General features: G+C 39.9%; 1 protein-coding gene across 2 annotated transcripts in view; it reads right to left on the bottom strand.

The window, feature by feature from the left end:
* GAN (gigaxonin) overlaps nt 1-20,016 on the bottom strand; it is a 45,175-nt gene that overhangs the window by 21,434 nt on the left and 3,725 nt on the right. For both annotated transcript variants that reach the window (XR_012044060.1, XM_072871918.1), the window contains exons 2-9: nt 9,394-9,508; nt 8,185-8,535; nt 7,506-7,723; nt 6,419-6,540; nt 5,822-5,934; nt 4,598-4,747; nt 4,132-4,268; nt 3,477-3,605 (exon numbers count right to left, since the gene is read on the bottom strand). Coding sequence is in view for 1 of the 2 variants with exons in the window: in XM_072871918.1 (XP_072728019.1) it covers nt 3,477-3,605; nt 4,132-4,268; nt 4,598-4,747; nt 5,822-5,934; nt 6,419-6,540; nt 7,506-7,723; nt 8,185-8,535; nt 9,394-9,508 (1,335 nt within the window). In the remaining variant the exon portion in view is untranslated. The remainder of the gene's footprint in view (nt 1-3,476; nt 3,606-4,131; nt 4,269-4,597; nt 4,748-5,821; nt 5,935-6,418; nt 6,541-7,505; nt 7,724-8,184; nt 8,536-9,393; nt 9,509-20,016) is intronic.

Genomic DNA, 20,016 nt, shown 5'->3' with positions numbered 1-20,016 from the left:
CACTGTGAGTTATTCTGGAGTAAGTTACTGTCAAAGTAAGCAATATTAAACAAGTTAAACTTCAGTCCTTTAACCAATTCAAGCCAGAATTATGCCGGTTTATATGAATTAATATGTTTATACACTGATGTAAGTACATACTGAGACATATACACTAAGTAAACCCAGATCCTCATGGACCCTGGATGTCTAGGATGATGCTAGATCCTGTGTTCTCAGGCAATGAGAGCTGAGGCACATGAAAAATGATGCAGATCACACACGTGTGCATTGCTGCACGTACCTGTAAACCAACAATATCAGACAGCTGAACTCACAGTACAAGAAATTCTTTCCATTCAAAAAGAAAGTGAACGTGATGGAGTTCTGCACTTACTTAAAAACAGCTGGAAAAGTTTGTAGCTCATTATGAAGTATGCAATATGTAACCATTAAAAAAACACTTCTAGTTTTGGCTTGAGACTGCTAGAATTTATATGCTGTGCTTTTGACCCACTGCTGCTAAATGATCTTGCAAACATATTCCTCCTTTCCACAAATCTCTCTTAACCCAACACTTTCGGACTTCTGTCAATACATACACTGTCAATGTGAAACTTCAGCTTTGACAGTTCCAGTATTATTCCTTCACTGTCACTACAAAAAGAATATGCGCTGTGGAGTCTGAAGGTGCTTATATCCTTCGTGATGACTTTTTGAAGCTGCTGGTTTGAAGGGGACTAATTACCTGTATTTGTTTCAGAAACTATTGCTGAGGAAATGAATGCACTTATCAATTATAAATTAATCACCTTGTAGCGACTGCATAATGTTTAAGGTGAAGAATCAGTCTTTGTACATATCACATTAACTAAGCACTAAGGAACTGAGAGAGAGATATTGTCCACCTGTGGTAGAATCTATAGCATCACTTATGCTTTGCTCTTGAGTAATGATGCACAGCAGAGCATACGATACCCAGTGCAAGTGGAATTGCTTAACTAATCAAACACACACATCAGTATTTATCATAAAGTTTTCACAGATTTAAGAGAAGTGTATTATTTAAGCTTTCACCTTTCACTCAAAATAAAGTGATTTAGATTTATTTTCTGCTATTTCTGAATCAGCCTGGGAAATAATACCCTCATGTTTTCCAGAGAGTCAACTTGCTTTCATTTGGTATTCATTTGATATTTGTGAAACACCATTACAATGAAATTATGATAATTTTCCAGATTCAATCTTACTTCAAAGAAGAGTACCAGACAAAGTGTTTTGTCTCAGTATTTGGCAGGCAGAAATATTTGCTAACTGCATTTTGAAGGGGAGTCCCTTTACAGCTAGCTTCTCTCTTTTCCACATAGGTACAAGTGCTCAGGTCTCACAGTCACTACCACAGCCACCCTGAAAGGCATCCATCCCGCACAGCGCTCCGAGGGTCCTGAAATTCGGGGTACCTGTTAGACCCCAGGAGCTGGAGTGCTAGAACATAACGCAGTACCACTGCACCCTCTTCTGGCCAGTAACACCCCTTCTGCCTCCCATCCCAGTTCTGCCTCTCGAACTGGCCTTCCAAAATCGAGAGCAGAGGCACAAACCCCAGCTGGCAGCACTACAAGCAGAAGTGGCCATCGTCCCGGTCTTCACTGTCCCTGTTTCCGAAGGAAAACACTCAACCTGTAAACCGCCTGCAGCACAAGCACAAATTTATGCTGAGTTAAATTTCTAAGCTCAAACTCTGTGCATTGGCAGAGCAGAAAGGCAAAGTCTGAATATCTCAGCAGCCCTCAACGCATGCCTCCTCCAGCAACTCCAGACTCGGATTACTTGCTGCTGCCTCACCTTCCTCTGTGCCAGCACTGCCCTCGTGCCAGGCACACAACATACGGGGTGCTAGAACAAAATCTGAAGCAACTGGATTTTTATTATCAATTTACTTAAATCCTGTAACGCTTCTGGGATGCCACCAAAGACACAAATACGCGTGTTAGAAATGCTGCCGGGCAGGCGTCTGTGCTGCAGTCAGCAGGTGGCACCAAGGACTCACCTGCAGCACCTAGAGCTGGAACCTCCGAGCTTTTTCAAACTCAGTGAAAGCTCAATCTGTATCAACCAGTGAAACAGGTTTACAGTCGCTGGTGAGGAATCATGAGCTATTATATACCACCTTTTGAAGAAGAACAGAATCAGCCTGGAAATATTTCAGGCAAATCAACTAAAAATAGCAAGCAGGACATAACGGAGCACTTCGTTCCAGTATTCTTTCCCTTTCAAAGACTTCTTGCCAAAAAGTTTATCAGCTTTTAGCATTTCCCCACACTCCCATAGGGCTAGAAAACGCTAGAGAGCATCAGTAGCAATAGCCTTTCTTATCTGTCTGCTTCCTATAACCACTTTAAAGAGTGTTTTTTCTCCAGCTTAATTTGATTATAGCTAGTTTGGACATCACTTTGAACAACACAGAAGACCTCTTCATACAGAGATTAAAGTCTCTTTACATCTACATCTTGCAAGAAAATTATATAATGAACTTACATCTACTATTCTATTTTTGTGTGCTTTCATACAGGTCACATCATAAATCAGTCTTGACTTGTAATACAGACATATTAATCTCTTCCACTGTCCATAAGCCTTGAAACATCTGACCACAAAGTCTTATTTCAATTTAGTTTATAAAAAAGAGAATCATCCAATTTATAGTTATATGTAAGAAAAAAAACCACTAGAGGAACCAAAGCTTGTCAGTTATGACTGGAGAATAAGGTGACTATACACAAAATTCTGTCTAACATAACATTTTGAATACTTTTCACATGTGGTAAGGTGGATTCCAATACCAGAGCCAAGAGATAACAAATGAAGTCATCAGAAGCAGATTCAAAACAAACAAAAGGAGATTAGCCAAGCACGGTGTGTCAAGGTGGCTGTAGAATGTATAGCATCCATAGTGTCTTTCCTATGGCAAAAGCCAACATGGGTTCCAAAAGCAATGGGCTATAAATGTTTGGAATAAAAATGCATGAAGTTTCTTATCTCTAGCTGGGAAATCCCTAAGCTGCAAATCCTTGGAGACAGGACTGGATCATGGAGAAGCATCCCTGTACATACTTACACTCCTCCATGAGCACTCACGAGGAGCCTAGGGCATGAGTACGGGTGGAGGGCAGCAGTACCCTGCACGTGGGGAAATTGCAGAGTGTGGGGGAAGAACCAGGCAAACTACCTGTATGACCAAGGTGTTTCTCCTGTTCAGGAGCACTCAAGACTGACATGGTGGCCCAGAGCTTTAGGCTTGGTATCTTAGAGGAACAAGCCACTGAAGCAGATGGACATCTGGCAACAGCCGTACTGGATCATAAAAGGTAAAATGAGTAACAGAGATGCATGGCAAAGATCTAATATGCTTTGAAGTGCTGGAGCAAGGTGGGGGGGGGAACAGACAGGTGAGTGTGTAAGGCAAGTATTTTCTGTTTACAGCTGCAGCTAGTTACCTTTTAAACTCATCATGATAAAATTCAGATTTGCACGTCACCATCTCACTGGCTTGACTGTCATCACGACTCCTGACCCCGCCAAATACATAAAGCTCAGAGGCAACTCCACAGGCCACTGCCCCAAATCTGAGAATCCAAATTAAAAAAAAAAAAAAAGAAAAAAAAAGAAAGAAACATATCAAAACTATTTCATATAACCTTCTGAACTTCCTCCATTCTTTAACTTTTTTTCAGATTATTTATATACACACACCCCCCTTATACGTTCAACAAAATTAGATGAGTCATTAATATGGATTATAAGCACTTAATTCAGACCACATAAAAGAACAAAACAGCAAAGTATTTATATCTGGTCAAAATCTGAAGTTCCAATTGAACTACAATTTCTGGTTTTCATTTTGCATCAGGGTAGTATTAATTGTAACATCAGGAGTATATTTCTACAAAATTCATATTTATTGCTTGGATGCTTACCTTTACTCAGTCACGTTAACTACAGGCCACCATGATTCAGAAAGACGTGGTGAAATTCATAGGGCCTCTGACAGCCGTCTCAGGGATTCATCAGAGAAAGGACAACTTCCTCTCATCAGAGTGTTAAAAAAGGTTGTACACAGCAATCTAGTTCCCCCCTTCCATTTTCACTCACCTTCTCTCTTTCAGAGGACAGATTGCTGTCCACTGCTGAGTCCTAGGGTCATAACACTCAACAGATTCAAAGAGTTTTCCGTAGGAGCCTCCACCCATTGCATAGATTTTCTTCTTCATAGCTGCATAGCAGCCAATCTTGTGGAAAAAAGAAAAAGTACATCTAAAATTACACACAAATGCACAGTATCGAGAGCTCAAAACTAACTATCTAGACATGCACACACGTATGTATTTGGGTTGCCTGTACCACATGTCAAACAATGCTGTGCATAAAAATTCTCAGCCACAGTTTTGTTTTGGTATATAAATAAAGAAGCTGCTCTCCCTCATTTCATGTTGAGACTATTTGTTACAGCTTCTACTTGAAGCAAAAGGTTAATTGATATCTCTCTCTATATATATATATATGTTGGCATTAACTATTTAACAATAAGTAATGCGATAACATACGATGCAGTTCTTACCTTTCTAACCATGGTCAAGTCCGGCTGCTTGGTCCAGGTCCGGCTATAAATATCATAGCTCTCCATAGAGATTAGCTCCCTTTCACCGTCCTCACCTCCCAGAATATACAGAATTCCATCAATCTCTACCACACCAAAATTATGTCGTGCCTAAGGAGTATCAAAAATCAACATTCTAAAACATAACTGCCATTGTGAATAAAACAAACTTTTTTTCAGCATATCTGTCTGCAAAGTGATATTGGTATTATGCCTGGTTTTTGTTTTGTTTTTAAATGGTGAAGTCCTAAACTCCAGAATAAGATTATTAATGTATTCAACTAAACAAAACAAAGGGTATTCAAAAAAGAGCAGCAAAAGCCAAAGAGACCGCACAGAAATCTAAGAACAGAGCTTGGCTGTATTTCAGGTTGCACAGTAGTGGTCTACACGATGAAGCTGTTGCTTTCAGGTCTCTACAGCAGCAAAACTCAGACCCATTATCTGTGCAAAGGCAGCTCTTCTGTTTTGTACGGAGGAGCACAGCTACCCTCAGTCTCACAGTAAAGAGGAAACATAACGTATCGTAAAGTCTTACTCATAGTAAGCAGGAAACTTAATGCATCATAACTACAAATGTGGCCAGAACTACAGGCCTTTGCCAACAGGAGACTGTAATGAGGAAAATCCTGTGGCAAACAATTTCTTAATAAACACCCTATGCTGATTTAAGAAGATAAAAACACAGGTGTATTAAGGATATATGTTTACAAATAATAAACTATTACTTTTTGATGGAATACAAATATGAAGAAGGAAGCATTAACTCAAACCAAACCTAAATATGTTTGTGCAAGCCAAGCTCTGTATGTTGGCCAGTCCTCTGTCCATCTTTTCTGCACATCTCTTTTCTCCGATCTCTTTGTCCATTTAAGAGTTCTCTTGTTTTAGAAGGCCAGTATACACAGAACATTAAGTATACTATATGACTGATTCATTATGAAATTCCTGAAATTGTGTAGTTCATCTTTACAGATAGCTCTTCACTATTTGTTTACTTTTTCCAGATCTGGCAGTCAGTATCAGACCGCAAGTATAACAACAAGATATAAACAGAAGTCAGTCTGTAGCATGATTTTGAATGTGTAAGATGCAAGTGACTGGAGATTCAGAATCAAATTTTGCAGAAGAAAAGGAACATTTTGCCAAAGTGAAAACTTAAATCCCAACAGTTAGTGATCTTGCCTCATTCATTGGTGGTAAGGAACTCCATGAATTGGTATCTGGATCATATTTCTCTCCAGAGCTTAGCGTTCCCTTGTTTTCATCCTGACCACCAAGCACAAATAAAAATCCTTCTGTAAAACAAAATGTAACATGATCTTAAAAACGGGACTCACACCTGTACACTGAGCAAGACAACACGACTGGTGAGTTGTATCCTGGAATTCGCTAAAAGATTCAGACCAGACACAGGTCAAACTCTGGACTGGAGAAGGTAAAGCACGTATTTATACCTGGACTCAAGTCTACCCCTGCAGATACTCTTCAACATATTCAGTGATGCAGCAACTAGAGTTTACTTAAAACGTAAAATACTCCTGGAGAGACAGATGTAGCAGATTCCCACAAAGTGTTGCGGGAATAGTGATTTTAAGACACTCAGATGACAGGGATTTTCACAGAATCAAGTAATGTTCTGGGCAGACAAAGGGGAAGCATGAAATAACCCCAGTGCAATCAATCTTAAAGAAAAAATATTATTATAAGCTGTATCTCAGATTTTGAGGCACTGGTAAGTTTTCATAATATTGACTTTACAAATACAAAGTTCCCCTTTACCTGCTGACAATACTCCATGATTGATCCTTGGAATACTCATAGGAGCAAGTTCAATCCAGAGCTGTCTATTGGGATCATAAAGAGGACACATACACCGCATCACTGAGGTTGGTTTCCGTGATCTGAACACAGGGTGGGGAGGGAACAAACAAAAACAGAAAGACAAGACAGTTTTAGGAGTTCACTGCCAGCAACTTGTGTCCGAAGCTTGCTTGTTCATGTTTTAATACATATTCATAAAGCGTGGCATTTCCCTGGTAAGGAGAAGACCCCCAAACCAAACGTGTGTAAACTGAGTTTTGTACAGACTGGAGACATAAAAAGCAGATGCACTTCATTCGTACTGTATCTGCCTGTAACATTTTTTGTGAAGGAACTTTGAACAAACTAAAAAGAACTGATAGGGAGTATTAGTAATGTCAGAGTAAAGCAATCCACAAACTGATGTGCAAAATACTGAGTATTTTATTACACTTCTGTAAAGACCAAACATCTAAGTGCTAAACTTATTTAAACAGGACAAAACCCTCCCCTCTACTGCAGGGGATACTCAAGAAAAGAAAGGGATTATTGTGTGGAACAGGAATTTTCACCTGGCATCTCAGATGCACCAATAATGACTTTTTTTTGGAACTACAGCTATTATAAACAAAACCGTTAAAGCACATGTTCATTATTTTTAAGATAGATTACAGATGCTTTTCAGGTCATTAGAAAAATGTTTCTCCAGCATTCTGTGCTTATTTTGAATAAAGTCTACTCAGTTAAAAAAAAAAACAAAACACGAACAAAAAAAAACCAAACCAAAACCACCAGCCAACATTTACTGAACAACCAGCATGTCCTACTCTAAGTCTACTACATATTAAATGTCAGAAAATTATCACAAAATAACTATTTATTGCTGAATCATTCACAAAGGTATTTTAGGTGTGTCTGATCAACTTTAAAACAAACTCAAATGCTAGAGTAATAAGCCCATTAGGTGCACATATTCCCTCCACATTGTGTTTTCAGATGTGCCATGAATGCTAGACGCTTGTATTTTTACCAGATGTGACAACCTGCGACGCCACTTCATACTTACACTCGTTCTTCTCCACCAACAGTCACTATACACTCCGAGTAACCCCGGGGCTTGAAGGAGGCCAGCATCGCCTCTCCCTGCTGGGGCGGCGTGAGGGGAATATTGTTGCATTCTTTGACGATTTCCCGTACCAGTGGTTCGCTCATCATCTGCTCCCGTAAATACGCTGCATCTAAGCCCGAAACCCACACTGCTGACATGACATCCTTCATGTGAACCTACAGAAAGAGACAGATGCCAGAAAATCCCCCAAACTTTACAGAACAGCATTAAGGCACTCGTACATACAGATGCTTCTACATTTATCAAAAACTTGAAAGAGTATTTTTGATATTTGGAAGTAATAACAAAATCCACAACAAAATGTCATTAAGAAAATGCATCAAGTCTTCAAAATGTGCTTTCTCTCTACAAAAACAAGATTATATCATCAAATGCTAAAAAGGTACTTTTTTTTCTTAATGCCTATTAAATAATAAAGACAGCAGATGATACATCATCAACACAGCTGTCACCCTTTTACTGCAATCCCGTTGCCTGCATTTCAGGCAAAATTCAACTAATTCTGTAAGTGCAAGATTAGCCCCGAAAGAAATGTATCTATTTTAAGTTCCCACCAATTAGAATAAACACACCAATTTGGGCCACGTTCAAAATATAAACATTTGGATGTCCTGACCTTTCTCGATTCTGAATCATGAGAAATCCACCTAATCACCGCTTCAAAGACGTATCTTTCATTTCCAACGTTGAGCTTTTCCATCGACAGCACTTCTTTCAGTTTTTGAGGAGTCAGTTCCAAGAATTCCTCTGTGCTGCTGACATCTCGAAAGTGAGTTTCCAGATACTCTGAGGCAAGGTAGTGAACATGATGCAAACAATAGTGCAGTGCAAAGTCCCGAATACCAATACAGTTCTCAGCAGCTATGCAACCTTCTAAAAACTCACAGCAGAGAGTTTTTAAGTCTGTAAGCAGCAGGAGATCAGCTGCCTGTACCACATCTTGGATAGTTTCTTCATTTAGCCTGATCTGCAAGAATTAATTTAGAAGTTATAGCTACTATCACTCATTTGATTCATGACATGTCCACATTCATTACACTCATTCTCAGTGGCTGAAAAATGGAGTATTAATGCCAGTGTAAAAATAATGAGAAATTGATATGACTACTACACATTTACAAATTAGCACAGGGATGGAAAGGCATTTGCTTGACAGAAGGTGTCAAGCAGAATTTTGTGCCTGAAGTAACCATAAAATTACTCATCTAATCTGGGAACCTAAAATGAATTTCACTGCAATAAATAAATAATTTTTTAAAATGCATGTCCAGAAGAGAATTTCAAGTCACATCTGCCTTTTCTTTTTCTGCTGAAAGTTAAACTCATTCAGCAATCTCAATCTGGTTCTGAATAAACTGGACACACCAACTTTAATTCCTGCTAAGGCTACTGGCACAAAGATCTGAAGGGGCATGCTGTCGGCAACAAGAGGCTGGAGAGGTGGGCATGAGGTCAATAAGGGAGAATGCCTGATGTACTGCAACGTTCAGTGATGGGGTCTCAACCTCTATTGCTATCAAACCAGCTCTCTTTTACGGCTGTCAAAGACTGCAGGTTACTGAAGGTAGCCACAAATTTTAATACCAGCATTTGACACGGAGTCTTCTAGAGTCCTCCACCACTGCGCAAGAAGAGCGGAGACAACTCCTGCAGAGCCTATTGCCTCTACTTCACATGCACAGCCCCAGTGTGATATATCGCTTTGCGGAAGTTTTATCACAAAGCTTTAAACCTCGACAGTTTTATCTTTCAGGACAGCAGTGTTAAAACCTAGGTTATTTTGCCAAATAGTTCAATTTCTGTTTAGTTTTTTTTAATACCATACCTGCCCACTGAAGATGTAATCTAGTATCTCTTTCATGATATCAACAGATATCCCTTCAAGTTCAATCTTGTACGTTGAGCCATCATCCTTTGGAGGATTATAATTCAATTTTGTTCTAAGAGAGGAGAAAAGACAAAAAAAAGCTCACAACCTGGGCACTGCTTGCTCTCAGTTTTCTGAAGAAACAAATGCTAGCTATGGATTACTTGAGCTACAACAGAGATGTTAAAACCTCATGATATGATGTGAAAATTGTCTTTCTTGAATTAGCATGAAAAGGATTAGCATGTATGGTCTCTAATATTGCTCATCACATTTCCAAACTGAACAAATACGTTAGCCTTGCAAACTACCCATGGCATCAAAGAGCCAAAGTAATTTTTTCCCAGCTCATTCATCATAAGCATTCAAGAACTTCACTCAGAACTTCAAACAGAACAGCAGCTCTGCTGACAGACGAAACACAAGAATTTGCTTTGATAAAGGTGGAAAAAAAACCCCAAAACAAAAAACACTTCACAAAAAAAAGAAAGTAATTACAGTGAGCAGATGTGATCAGAATATACACTGGCAGCACAAATATTTGCATTGCATTACTATTTTGTGTAGCTTATGATGTTATCAGCCTAATGCTATGCCTGGCTGTAACCAAACTTGTGTGCTCACAGTTGTAGGAAACAGCCCATGTGCTGCTCAGCTGAGCTTTAAATATTCATCTACATCAGTGGACGCTTCACTTCTGAGCAATTTATTTAAAAATACCAGGAACAGTGTGATGTGCCTTTCAATAGAATGGAGGGGGACTGGGAGAAAAAGATGAGAAAATAACAACAACAACAACAATAATAATACAGCAGACAGCTTTGTTTTCCATCATCTGTTAGTACAAACACTTTTTTCAGGAAAGACAACTTTAAGTGTTCAAAACGGAGCAGTGTCCACCAGTCTAGTGAAAAGAGCCACAAGAGCTAATAAAATATCATTTTGAACATCTTTTTTCCGTGCTTTAGGCAACCAAGAACACATTCTATAAAGACCGGAAAACTTGTTTCGCTGCCTCTCTGTGTGTATATACATCTATATCACAGCACATTTAAATAAAAGCCTATAAAAACATTTTTATATTAATTTGAATATATTCTTAGATAGAATTAGTTTCTTAATGTGAAAACCTGTGGCTTTGCTAAGCTGAAAGCATCCAGTTTGTTGCAGTCTTCTGCTATCCATGCTTACACTAAGTAAATACACAAATAGGACTTAGCTAAGGGCAGATTCTGCTTCACTTACTCATATCAGAATAAATTAGTTTCTCACAAAATAAGATCAAACTCACATCAAATAAAATCCTAGTCTATAAGGAGCTATTTTTAAGAGTGAATAAGGCTGGTAATTTTAGCCCTGAAGGTAGTCATATTTGTGGTCTTGTTTTGACGTCGCTTTTCTATGCTGCAAGAGACCCATTGCCAGCGAGCGGAACACTCTGGGATAGCGCTAGTCTGATGCGTACGCACGACTGTACGAGGTCTGAAGCTAAGCTGCTTCTCTCTGTGTTTGTACAGCACCTAGCACAAGTTATAACACAAATAACAACAACAATATAACATGGATTAGGAAATTGTTTCTTTCCTAACACCTGGAAGGAGATTAGAAAATTAAGCCTGTTCTCTAAACAGTCTATGTGGTTGCCAGTAAAGCACGTGCTGCAATAGGAGACACTGATTTGCAACTTGTCAGCTGAAAACTTCTAAACTGAATATACAGCTCAAGCAATCTCGTACAACGTGCTTCAACTCGCGCCATCCTCGCCCACATGGCATGTGCATTTTTCATGCCTACAACTCCAAATGAATGAAAGAGCACATACACACAGAGTATCACGCATCAACTCTAACCCAGTATCAAGGCTTCTTTACACATTTTCAAGCCTATCCAAACTACTTCAATTTTAATTATGCCAACTATGCTCGAGTTTTGGTTTTCTTGGTTTGTAATGAAAGCTGCATCTTGTTTCCTGGGATGAAGCTGTGTTTTCTTTTAATTGAACATAAAATGTATCAAGGTTTGCAGCATCTGGCTTCCTTCACCAGAAAAGAGAGACAGTCAGGTGGCATCTGTATTTCATACGTATCAGGTACCTATGAGTAGCTGGCATGGTCAAATACACAGCGGTATCTACATGGAACCTGGGTAATCCAACACACTGTGGGGCTTAAAACAGATGCAAGGCATGTAAAATAAACATGTTGCATGCCAGCACTAATGGAGTGATTAGGGCAAGGACTAGTGCTACTTATCACTAACTTTCATCTTAGCATCACCTGTACACACCCCAGCTAAATCACCTCTTGCATGGACTTCACACCAACACCTCCTAGTAACAAGAAAGTGGCGTTCAGAGTTTTTGGGTCTTATCAGGCTAGATGTTCTAATTACTGTGTACTTTTTTAGGCATCGACAGTTGTTAACCTGAAAAGAAACAAGCCAACCAGTGATCCAAGCCCAAAACACAAACTCAAAGCAGAAAAATAACCTTGAGAACAAATCGATTGATTTCAAAGTTATAGATACTTGTATGTGGGCAAATATTCACCTTATGCAAATGCATCCCAGTTCAAACTAAGCTTTGTTCCTGTCATCTTTTCTGAGAAGCAGTAGTTATCCATCTGCCACACAACTTTAATCTGTTAGTTAATAAACTACTAGGTTATTTATTTTGGTACAATGATTTCTGAGCTGTGACACGAGAACCATTCCCAAATGGCAGCTGGAGGTGCTCTTGTTGCTCACGTCAAGTGCTGCAGGACAGCTACTGGCTGCTGGGAAGAGGGGAGGAAAAAAAACAATGCAAGGACATACTATAACCAGGTTTGGGGCTGGAAAAGTTTAAGATAGAAAATTGTGAGTCTAAGGTGGAAAGAAAGCTGAAGGAGGAGACAAAAGTAGGAGGTATGTAAGCGGAGGGCAAGGAGCCATGCCTCCTCTTGCATCACCCAGCATCAGCTGTTACCTGCACCCAGACTTGCTAGCAAACTGAGGTCTGGGCACCATTGCCATAACACGTGCAACAGACAGAATGAGAAAGTTTCCAAACATGTTTGTTCCCCAGTTCAGAAAGACAGAGCAGACAGCACATTGTGCAATACTTAACCCTGGTCCTCTATCAAATTTCACTTTAGAAAAAGTGTTTCTAGCTATGCTTAAGTAGAGGTTTTCCAATCCGTCAGTACCCGGGGAAGAAGGATGCTTTCTTTCCACCATGCTCTTCCCCATGGCGATTTATTCAGCCTATGATTTGTGTGGCAGAAAGCTGGAAGTGGCAATCAGCACCCAAGGTGCAGAGATGTGCCCAGCTGCAGCACGGCTGCTTCCAACACATGCATGCGAGAGCTTCCTACTCCGGACAACATTTCTAATTACTTTAAAAGCACTCTTAAGTTGCCAAACCACAGCAGAAAAGGCTGCCTCGGTCTTCCTTAATTCAGATGAAAGACCAGAACATCAAGATTTAGAAGGAAATAAAACCCCCACAGCCAACCAGAAAACCCATTAGCTGGGAGCAGAGCACAGCTGGGACGCATACAGAGCTGGGGGAAACAAAAGAAGGCAACTTCTTCATCCTGTTTTCTTAAGTAATTTAATTTTGAGCAGCGTGACTCCATACATGTTTTAGAAGGATGGTTTCCATTTTTTAATTAGGGAGATCATCATTGTAAGTTGAAATTGCTTCCAGTAACATAAATAGTGTTCTATAAATGCATAACGTCCACCCCAACCTCTTGTACCTTGTCAGGAAGGCTGCTTGGCACATACTACTCCTTAAGCAAATGGCATAAGAACAACTGGGTTTACGTTGTGTATTGATGTTGTGTGTCTGTGTGACAAATTTAGAATCTGCTCTTCCACATCACTTAAGGAATACAATCCTAATGAGTCATCTCAAATGACACTACATAAGGCAGAATGAGCAAAAAAATTTCAATACCTCTTCTGTATAGGTAAGCAACAATATAAGCAAGGCAAATCATTAAAATGAAAACAAGGGCTTAAGAACAAATGTTGATATTGCTAGGAGTCACAATTCACATCTAATGGCATAAAACAGTTTCAAGTATTTAACAAAAAAACCCCCAACAGATAATTTTAAGACTCTCCACAGTTCTTGTTAAGATTAAGATGGATCTTCCAACTTCCCTCTCATTTTAAAAGAACAAAACAAAAACACATAGTCATACTTCCAACCTTACAGCCAAGTCCACGTGAAAGCACTGCCGTGGGACAGTTAAGATGCATGGGAAGCACATTGAGAAAGGGTCCATGTGCCTGAAAACTTGTTTTTCCTATGTTTTACAGTTGACAGTTTACAGGAGAGGGAATAATAACTTAAAAAAACCAACCAAACAAAACAAACAAAATGAAAACCAAAACAAATAATGCAGCCACCACCGATAAAGCTTGCTTTCCCAAGCCAGACATAATTCCGTGGGAATACTTTTATCTTTAAAACCTCTGCCTTATTTGTGAGCTATTATGAAAAGATAACCCATGTATTTCTACAATGGTGACATAAGTTATAAAGAGAATAACAGTGTAACTCCTGGAATGCTTTAATCCTTAGAGCGCTGGTATATTGGTACCCAAATGGGTAAAGGAAACGTGTCTGCAAAGACTGTGCCTTTGTAAATGAGAATGCTCTAGACCACATTCACCTCAAGCAGGTTTACGATATTTACAGTGAACAACAATAGAAAAATCTGGGAAACAAAAGACAGACGCTTTGTTTTTGATGCTTTGCAACACAAAACTTTTACCTGCTCTCACGTCATCGCACTGCGAACAACGCAGTTTGCTGACCTACTTACACAGCTGTAGCAGGGTGTTGGGAACAAAACTGCAGGAGACAAGAGGGAAACACCTTTTTGAAAGGAGCTGTCCTTCCAAATTGATGATTTTGCCCCAGATTAACCGTAAGAGCTAGTCTGCACAAGCTTTGCCAATACTGCCACACTAGCAAACCTTAGTCTTAGAGTAGCAAAGCCATTGTTCCAAACCAAACAGTAATAAAATTGGGTTTTGATGATATATCCTTTACCTGCACCAGTGTTTTGGCCTTCTCCAGAGAGCATTAGCATCTTAAAATGAAGTTATACCTTCAACAAATGTTTCCAGCAAAGACATGCACCAAACCTAAAACATGCTCACAGGGATGACTCAGTCCCAAAAATGGCAAGCAAGTACTTTGAGATTTTGCATTGGTAAGGAGAAAACTTTAAAATTCTGCTTTTTATGCAAACATAAGGCCAATTTAGTCTCCTCCTGATCTGGGCTTCCTTATGTAGGTTTGAGTCTTTCTAGTACAAGCTTTCCATGTTAAATCTAAGTCCTACTTAGGATTGACCATTTTAATGGTGAAGTTTTTTCATTTGTCTGCCTTTATCCCTGCAACATTTTCTCCCATGGAAGCTGGTCTTTCTGCATGCAAAAAACCTTAATAATCACATTATTAAACAGGTCAGACACAAAACCATGATGCAGCAGTTCACTCCACCCACTGCCATCCTCTAAAAGATACTTTACAACCAAATCAGAAGGTTTTCTTTGAGGTCGCACCCTGGCCTTTAGCAGCACACATAAAAGACAGTCTTCACCACACCCTGCAAAGGGTGCCAGCTCTCAGAGGATTTTGGCTATGCCTCTCGTATGTCTCTCTTCTTCAGATTATCTGTAACTGCAACTTCAGATCTCAAGGCAAAGTAGTCCACCTAACAGCTCAGCGCAAAAACCTGCAGAAGTTGCTTTGCTTGGTTTAAGAGAAACAACAACTAGGAATAACTTAATTTTTTCATCTGTTGGAAAGATTAATTCAGGGTAAAATGGAAGATCCCCCCACCCAGAAAGAGAAAAAAACAATTCCTTCAGCAGCAGCACAGTGGACATGTATAGGGCTCATGGGCTTCGGTCAGTGAAGAGCTTGTTTTCCCTGAAAATCTGAAGTTATTCTGACTACACTGAGCTCATCCAGAGCTAGACTGTAATCTAAATTGGAAATCTACCCTCAACCAGCACATCTTGCCTAAACACGCGAGTTAGCCCTAAGTAGACAGAACACACACTTGACGAACACAGTCTCCAAGAACGGACACTTGGAACTTCTCAGCAGCACTGAGTACCTGCCACTTCATTTTACTTTAGCTTTTTTTTTTTAACCAACTTGGAAAACAAAAAACCAACTGTACCAGCTGAGCTTACAAACAAGTCAATCACAAGCAATGCAGGCGAGCTGGCTGTTGGGCACCGATGGTTCGTGCCACACACCTCGTACGCAGCATGAAGCACGGCTCGGCCTCATCTATGCGTGCAACTGGATAGACCTGGTTCAGCAGTCGGCTGTTCAGCTCTTCCCACATGAAGCACAGATCTATTATGTACCTTCTCGTATTGGAAATACCTGCCACTGGATATAGAAAGGTGGGCTTGGGTGGGTTTTTTTCTTTCTTTCTTTGTTTTTAAAAGGTGGGGAAAAAATATCTAATCCCTGTTCCTCAATGGGCAGCAGGCTAGCTCACATGGAACACTCAAAGCATCTCCTTAAGTAGCTAAATCTGTATCATATTTATGACATTTTTGTGCTACGGGTAACCCTCAAGTTCACTCACTAAAGAGACGATTAATGAGGTTTCCAGTCCACATCAGTGGAAAATTTAGCTTTCTACTAAACAGCAGTGTTACACCTATTAGATAGCAAGTTGGAACTAGGACTTCCTTGGAAAAGCAAAGGAAGACATTTCTGGAATACAGTTTTAAACCAAGAAATTAACTGTATCTTACTTGAAAATACATCTTCTTTCAAATTAACTCTGCTTTTAAACTTGTTAAAAATACTTTTTTAGAAGGAACAAGTACAGTACCGTACTCATGCAGTTAAACTTACTATTAAATATATTTAAGAAATGCAATGCTGTGTAATGTGTGTCTAATAATCCGAACATTCCTCTGACTTATTAAAATCATATTTGGAAAACACCAGTGAACCTGCTGAGAAAACTTGGTTTAATCAGGTTTTAATACCTCACTTATCCTTATAGTACATGGGAGAAATAAGCACCAGAGTCAGAGAAAGATTTTCATAAATCGCTGGTAATTATGAAGCTGAATGGACAAAGTTACAAGTGCATGAGTGGTATCGTGGGACAGCTGGAAGATGTGACGAGCACTGTTGTTTCTTCGGGAATCCAACGGAGGAAGGCACCAGAACTCCAGACACGCCAGGAGCTGGAAAACGGAGATCTGCAAGACTCTCATGGAAAGTGATGACACAGCCAAGAGGAAAAAGGAACAAGGAGTATGGATTTCGCCAGCACACGAAGGACGAGCCAACAGTCTGCAATTCAGAGTACTAACCGTGTCCATAAACAATAACAAGAGCTGTACTAGGCAGCTTAAAGTCATTCAGGAGATGTAAACCAACGTACCCGGGGACATAAACCAGCCACTAACTACAGGGTATTAAGAACGTATTTCCTTGATAGGCAACAAGCAATTTCGGAGCTGCCCATAACAGTGATTTTTTTTGTTTTCTTGGAAATATTAAGCAGCGGCATAGATATAATACGGGAGACAAATAGGAGACTGGAGACTCCCCTATGTTAGGTAACGCTACGCTGGTACTCAGTATCAGGACAGAGAGAAAGCTTAGTACAGTGTATGAAATAAGAGGTCTGAACAGAGTGAAGAAACATTCTTTAAAACCATTAGTTACTTTTCATACTTGTCAGTCCACACAAGGAGGAAGTTCCCTTTGCAACTACAGCTGAGACCAATGCAAACAAAACAGGTTCAAAGAAAAAAAAACAAAAACCAAAACACAAATCAAGAAGTCCAGGCTCATCAACTCCAGATCTTCCTCCAGACACATGAGCACCTTCAGAACAGCCCTGCTCCAGCCACAGAATACGTTTTAAAGCATGCAAGAAAAATTATTGATAAGAAAAGGTTATTTTAATAAGAAAACTTTTGCCAAACGAGGCAATTAATGCAGGTGTAAAGGCAACCTACAGAGTATAAATTACCCAGACACCCCAAGCAGCTTCATCCTGCCACACCTCCTTCCACCCCAACTTGCCTCTTACATCAGGCGCGTCTTCAGGTACAAAGAAAGGCCAAGAAATTTCATCTCAAGTTCTCCTGCGTAAACAAGATGCTCCGATTTCCAGTTCTCCCTTTGCCTGACATGTAGGAGCAGCCCAACTGTATTTTCTTACTATTTTGAGCTGGGTAGGAGCCTTATTGCTTCCTCCCTTCAGGCCATCTTTAGGGGCTTGTTGGAGCAGGAATATAATTAACAACTCCTCATTCAAGCCTAGTGAATCAAGGTATAGTGATTTTTAAATCCCTTTTTAAACCATAAGCTTTTAACATACCTTTATCACTGTTGCTCCTCAACTACTTATCCAAACGTAACACGCATTTAGGCACTTCTCCCGTGTTATGCCAGGTAGAGTTTCTGGACAAGGCAACTATTTTGATTTATTGCTTCTCAACGTTACAGAGACTTTACAACTCAGTTATCACTAAAACATCACAGGTGACATTTTAGTTTTATTTAAAAGAAAAAAAACAAGACCAAAACAAAACTATGCCTAATTTAAAAAACAGCTTTAAAAGTCTAGAAGCAAATTCTGGCCTGATTTGTTCTTGACTTCCTACTGCCAGCACAGCCTGTAAAGTTCCCAGGAGACTGCCAGAAACAAACTTCTCCTAAGAAACCTTGAAGATCACGTGGCTTCAGATTCCTCCTTGACAGAGCAGTTACCACAACCTTGCCCTGCACGCCCAGTGAAGAGGGAACAAGACCTGGCACGAGCACAGCGCGATTCGGCTAAACCAGAACTTGGGAGCACAGGGTCTTGACAACCAAATACCTCCCAGCTTCCCCAGCAGTTTGTATTCATGACTTCAGTACTAGTCCCAAACAGAAAAAGTTTTAAACCACTATAAAAGCTCTCTATAAATGTCAATAAAAACCAAACAGGTATCAGGAAATAAGCAGCAGAAGCTACTGGGATGCATTGGCTTCTACCTCACCTTGCTCCACAATATTTATTGTCTAACACTGCAGAACGGACATCCCGTCCCACTTTTCATACCAGCACCTCGGGATGCTCACAGACACGCTTACACGAGGACGATGTCTCAGCAGACTGCCTTCTCATGGTTTCAAGACAACTCAAAATGCTCCAAGTGCCAGCACACAGAGGAAAGGACAGGAGTTCACTGACAGGAGGCACGTCCCACCACATCTCCACAGAAGTCTATTTCGGCACTGGCAGAGAGGTTACGGTTTTGTGGCTGTGCAAGGGTCCTACAAGGTCTGCAGTGTTTTAGGGATGTCAGAAGGTTGAACAGCACAAGTGAGAAGATGCAAATGCTGTCAGGTTATTTCTGACCAAAACAAATTTACAAGAAGCACAGCTATTTACAAGTAAATGGAAAATAATGTCAACTTAATTTTACATTTTTATTTTTGTTTAGCTATATTATGCTCATCTAGAAAAAGATTAAAATATGGTTACTGGTCCATTCCTAAGTTAGAAAAGCCTTGGGGAACAGTATAGAATATATCCACCCATCTGAAATCTGTTCACGCAGATGCGTGAAAACCAAGGCAAAACTTGCTGGGATAACAAAAACGTCTTAATTTAATTTCTAATATAGCAGCACAATCCCTATGTAACAACATTAAGTTCATCTATGAATTTGAGCTTAAATATCCTCTTTGTTAAGGTAGTTCCCACATGCTCCCTTAGATACAGGCAAGCAGACAGTAAGCTAGCAAAATATTAGGAGTTGCAAGTTTCAGCTGGCCAGGAACAACTCATGCCAGAGTGACAGATCTGTTCGGATGAGAACATCTGCTGCTGCTGTTGCGGATACCAGGAATACTTGGACTGAATCTATCCTATAAAAGGTTTGTGGATATATGCTACAACTTACGCCAAACTTACTAGAGCAAGCATGGTTTATTCTGGTAAAAGCACTCTTATGCCACCATAATTTACACTAGGCTCACAAACTAAATAAATTAATTTATTTATTTAGGGCAATACAATTGTATCTACATTAGGGCAATTACCAGGACAAAAAGTGCTAAAAAAAAAGTGCAGGCTTCTGGCTGATTTGTTACAGAAGAGAAAATCAAGAGCTAACCTGGCTCCAATTTAACTTCTCTGGGATTCACAGCAACATCACTTTGAGCCAAACCACGCTTTGTCCTATGGCAGTCTCTTCCAGAGGAATCCTCCTTTTCTCAGGCTCAGGAACATAACACAAGATGTTAGAGATATGCAGGAAGACTTCTGTGTTTTGTAAATGACAGGATTTGCTCCAGGGGCACCCAGAGGGATTAGATAAACCTGTACATATAAGGCAGTTCTGCAGGAATTCACACAACCACTCCAGACCCCACTGCCCTCAGAGAGCTACAAGCAACTTGGCATTAAGCAGTTGAGGCAAGACTTCAAGAATCAAACTACCACAAAAATTAAGTGCCTTACTGGTCCCACAGACTGAAAAATTTATTCACAAAACAGGCATTTTTTTTTTTCTGTACTTGCAGAAGCTAGCCTA

The sequence above is a fragment of the Ciconia boyciana genome, chromosome 9 (assembly GCF_034638445.1).
Source record: "Ciconia boyciana chromosome 9, ASM3463844v1, whole genome shotgun sequence".
Taxonomy (NCBI): Eukaryota; Metazoa; Chordata; class Aves; order Ciconiiformes; family Ciconiidae; genus Ciconia; species Ciconia boyciana.
The sequence above is the reverse complement of the archived record's forward strand: the minus strand, read 5'-3'. Positions and strand labels throughout refer to the sequence as shown.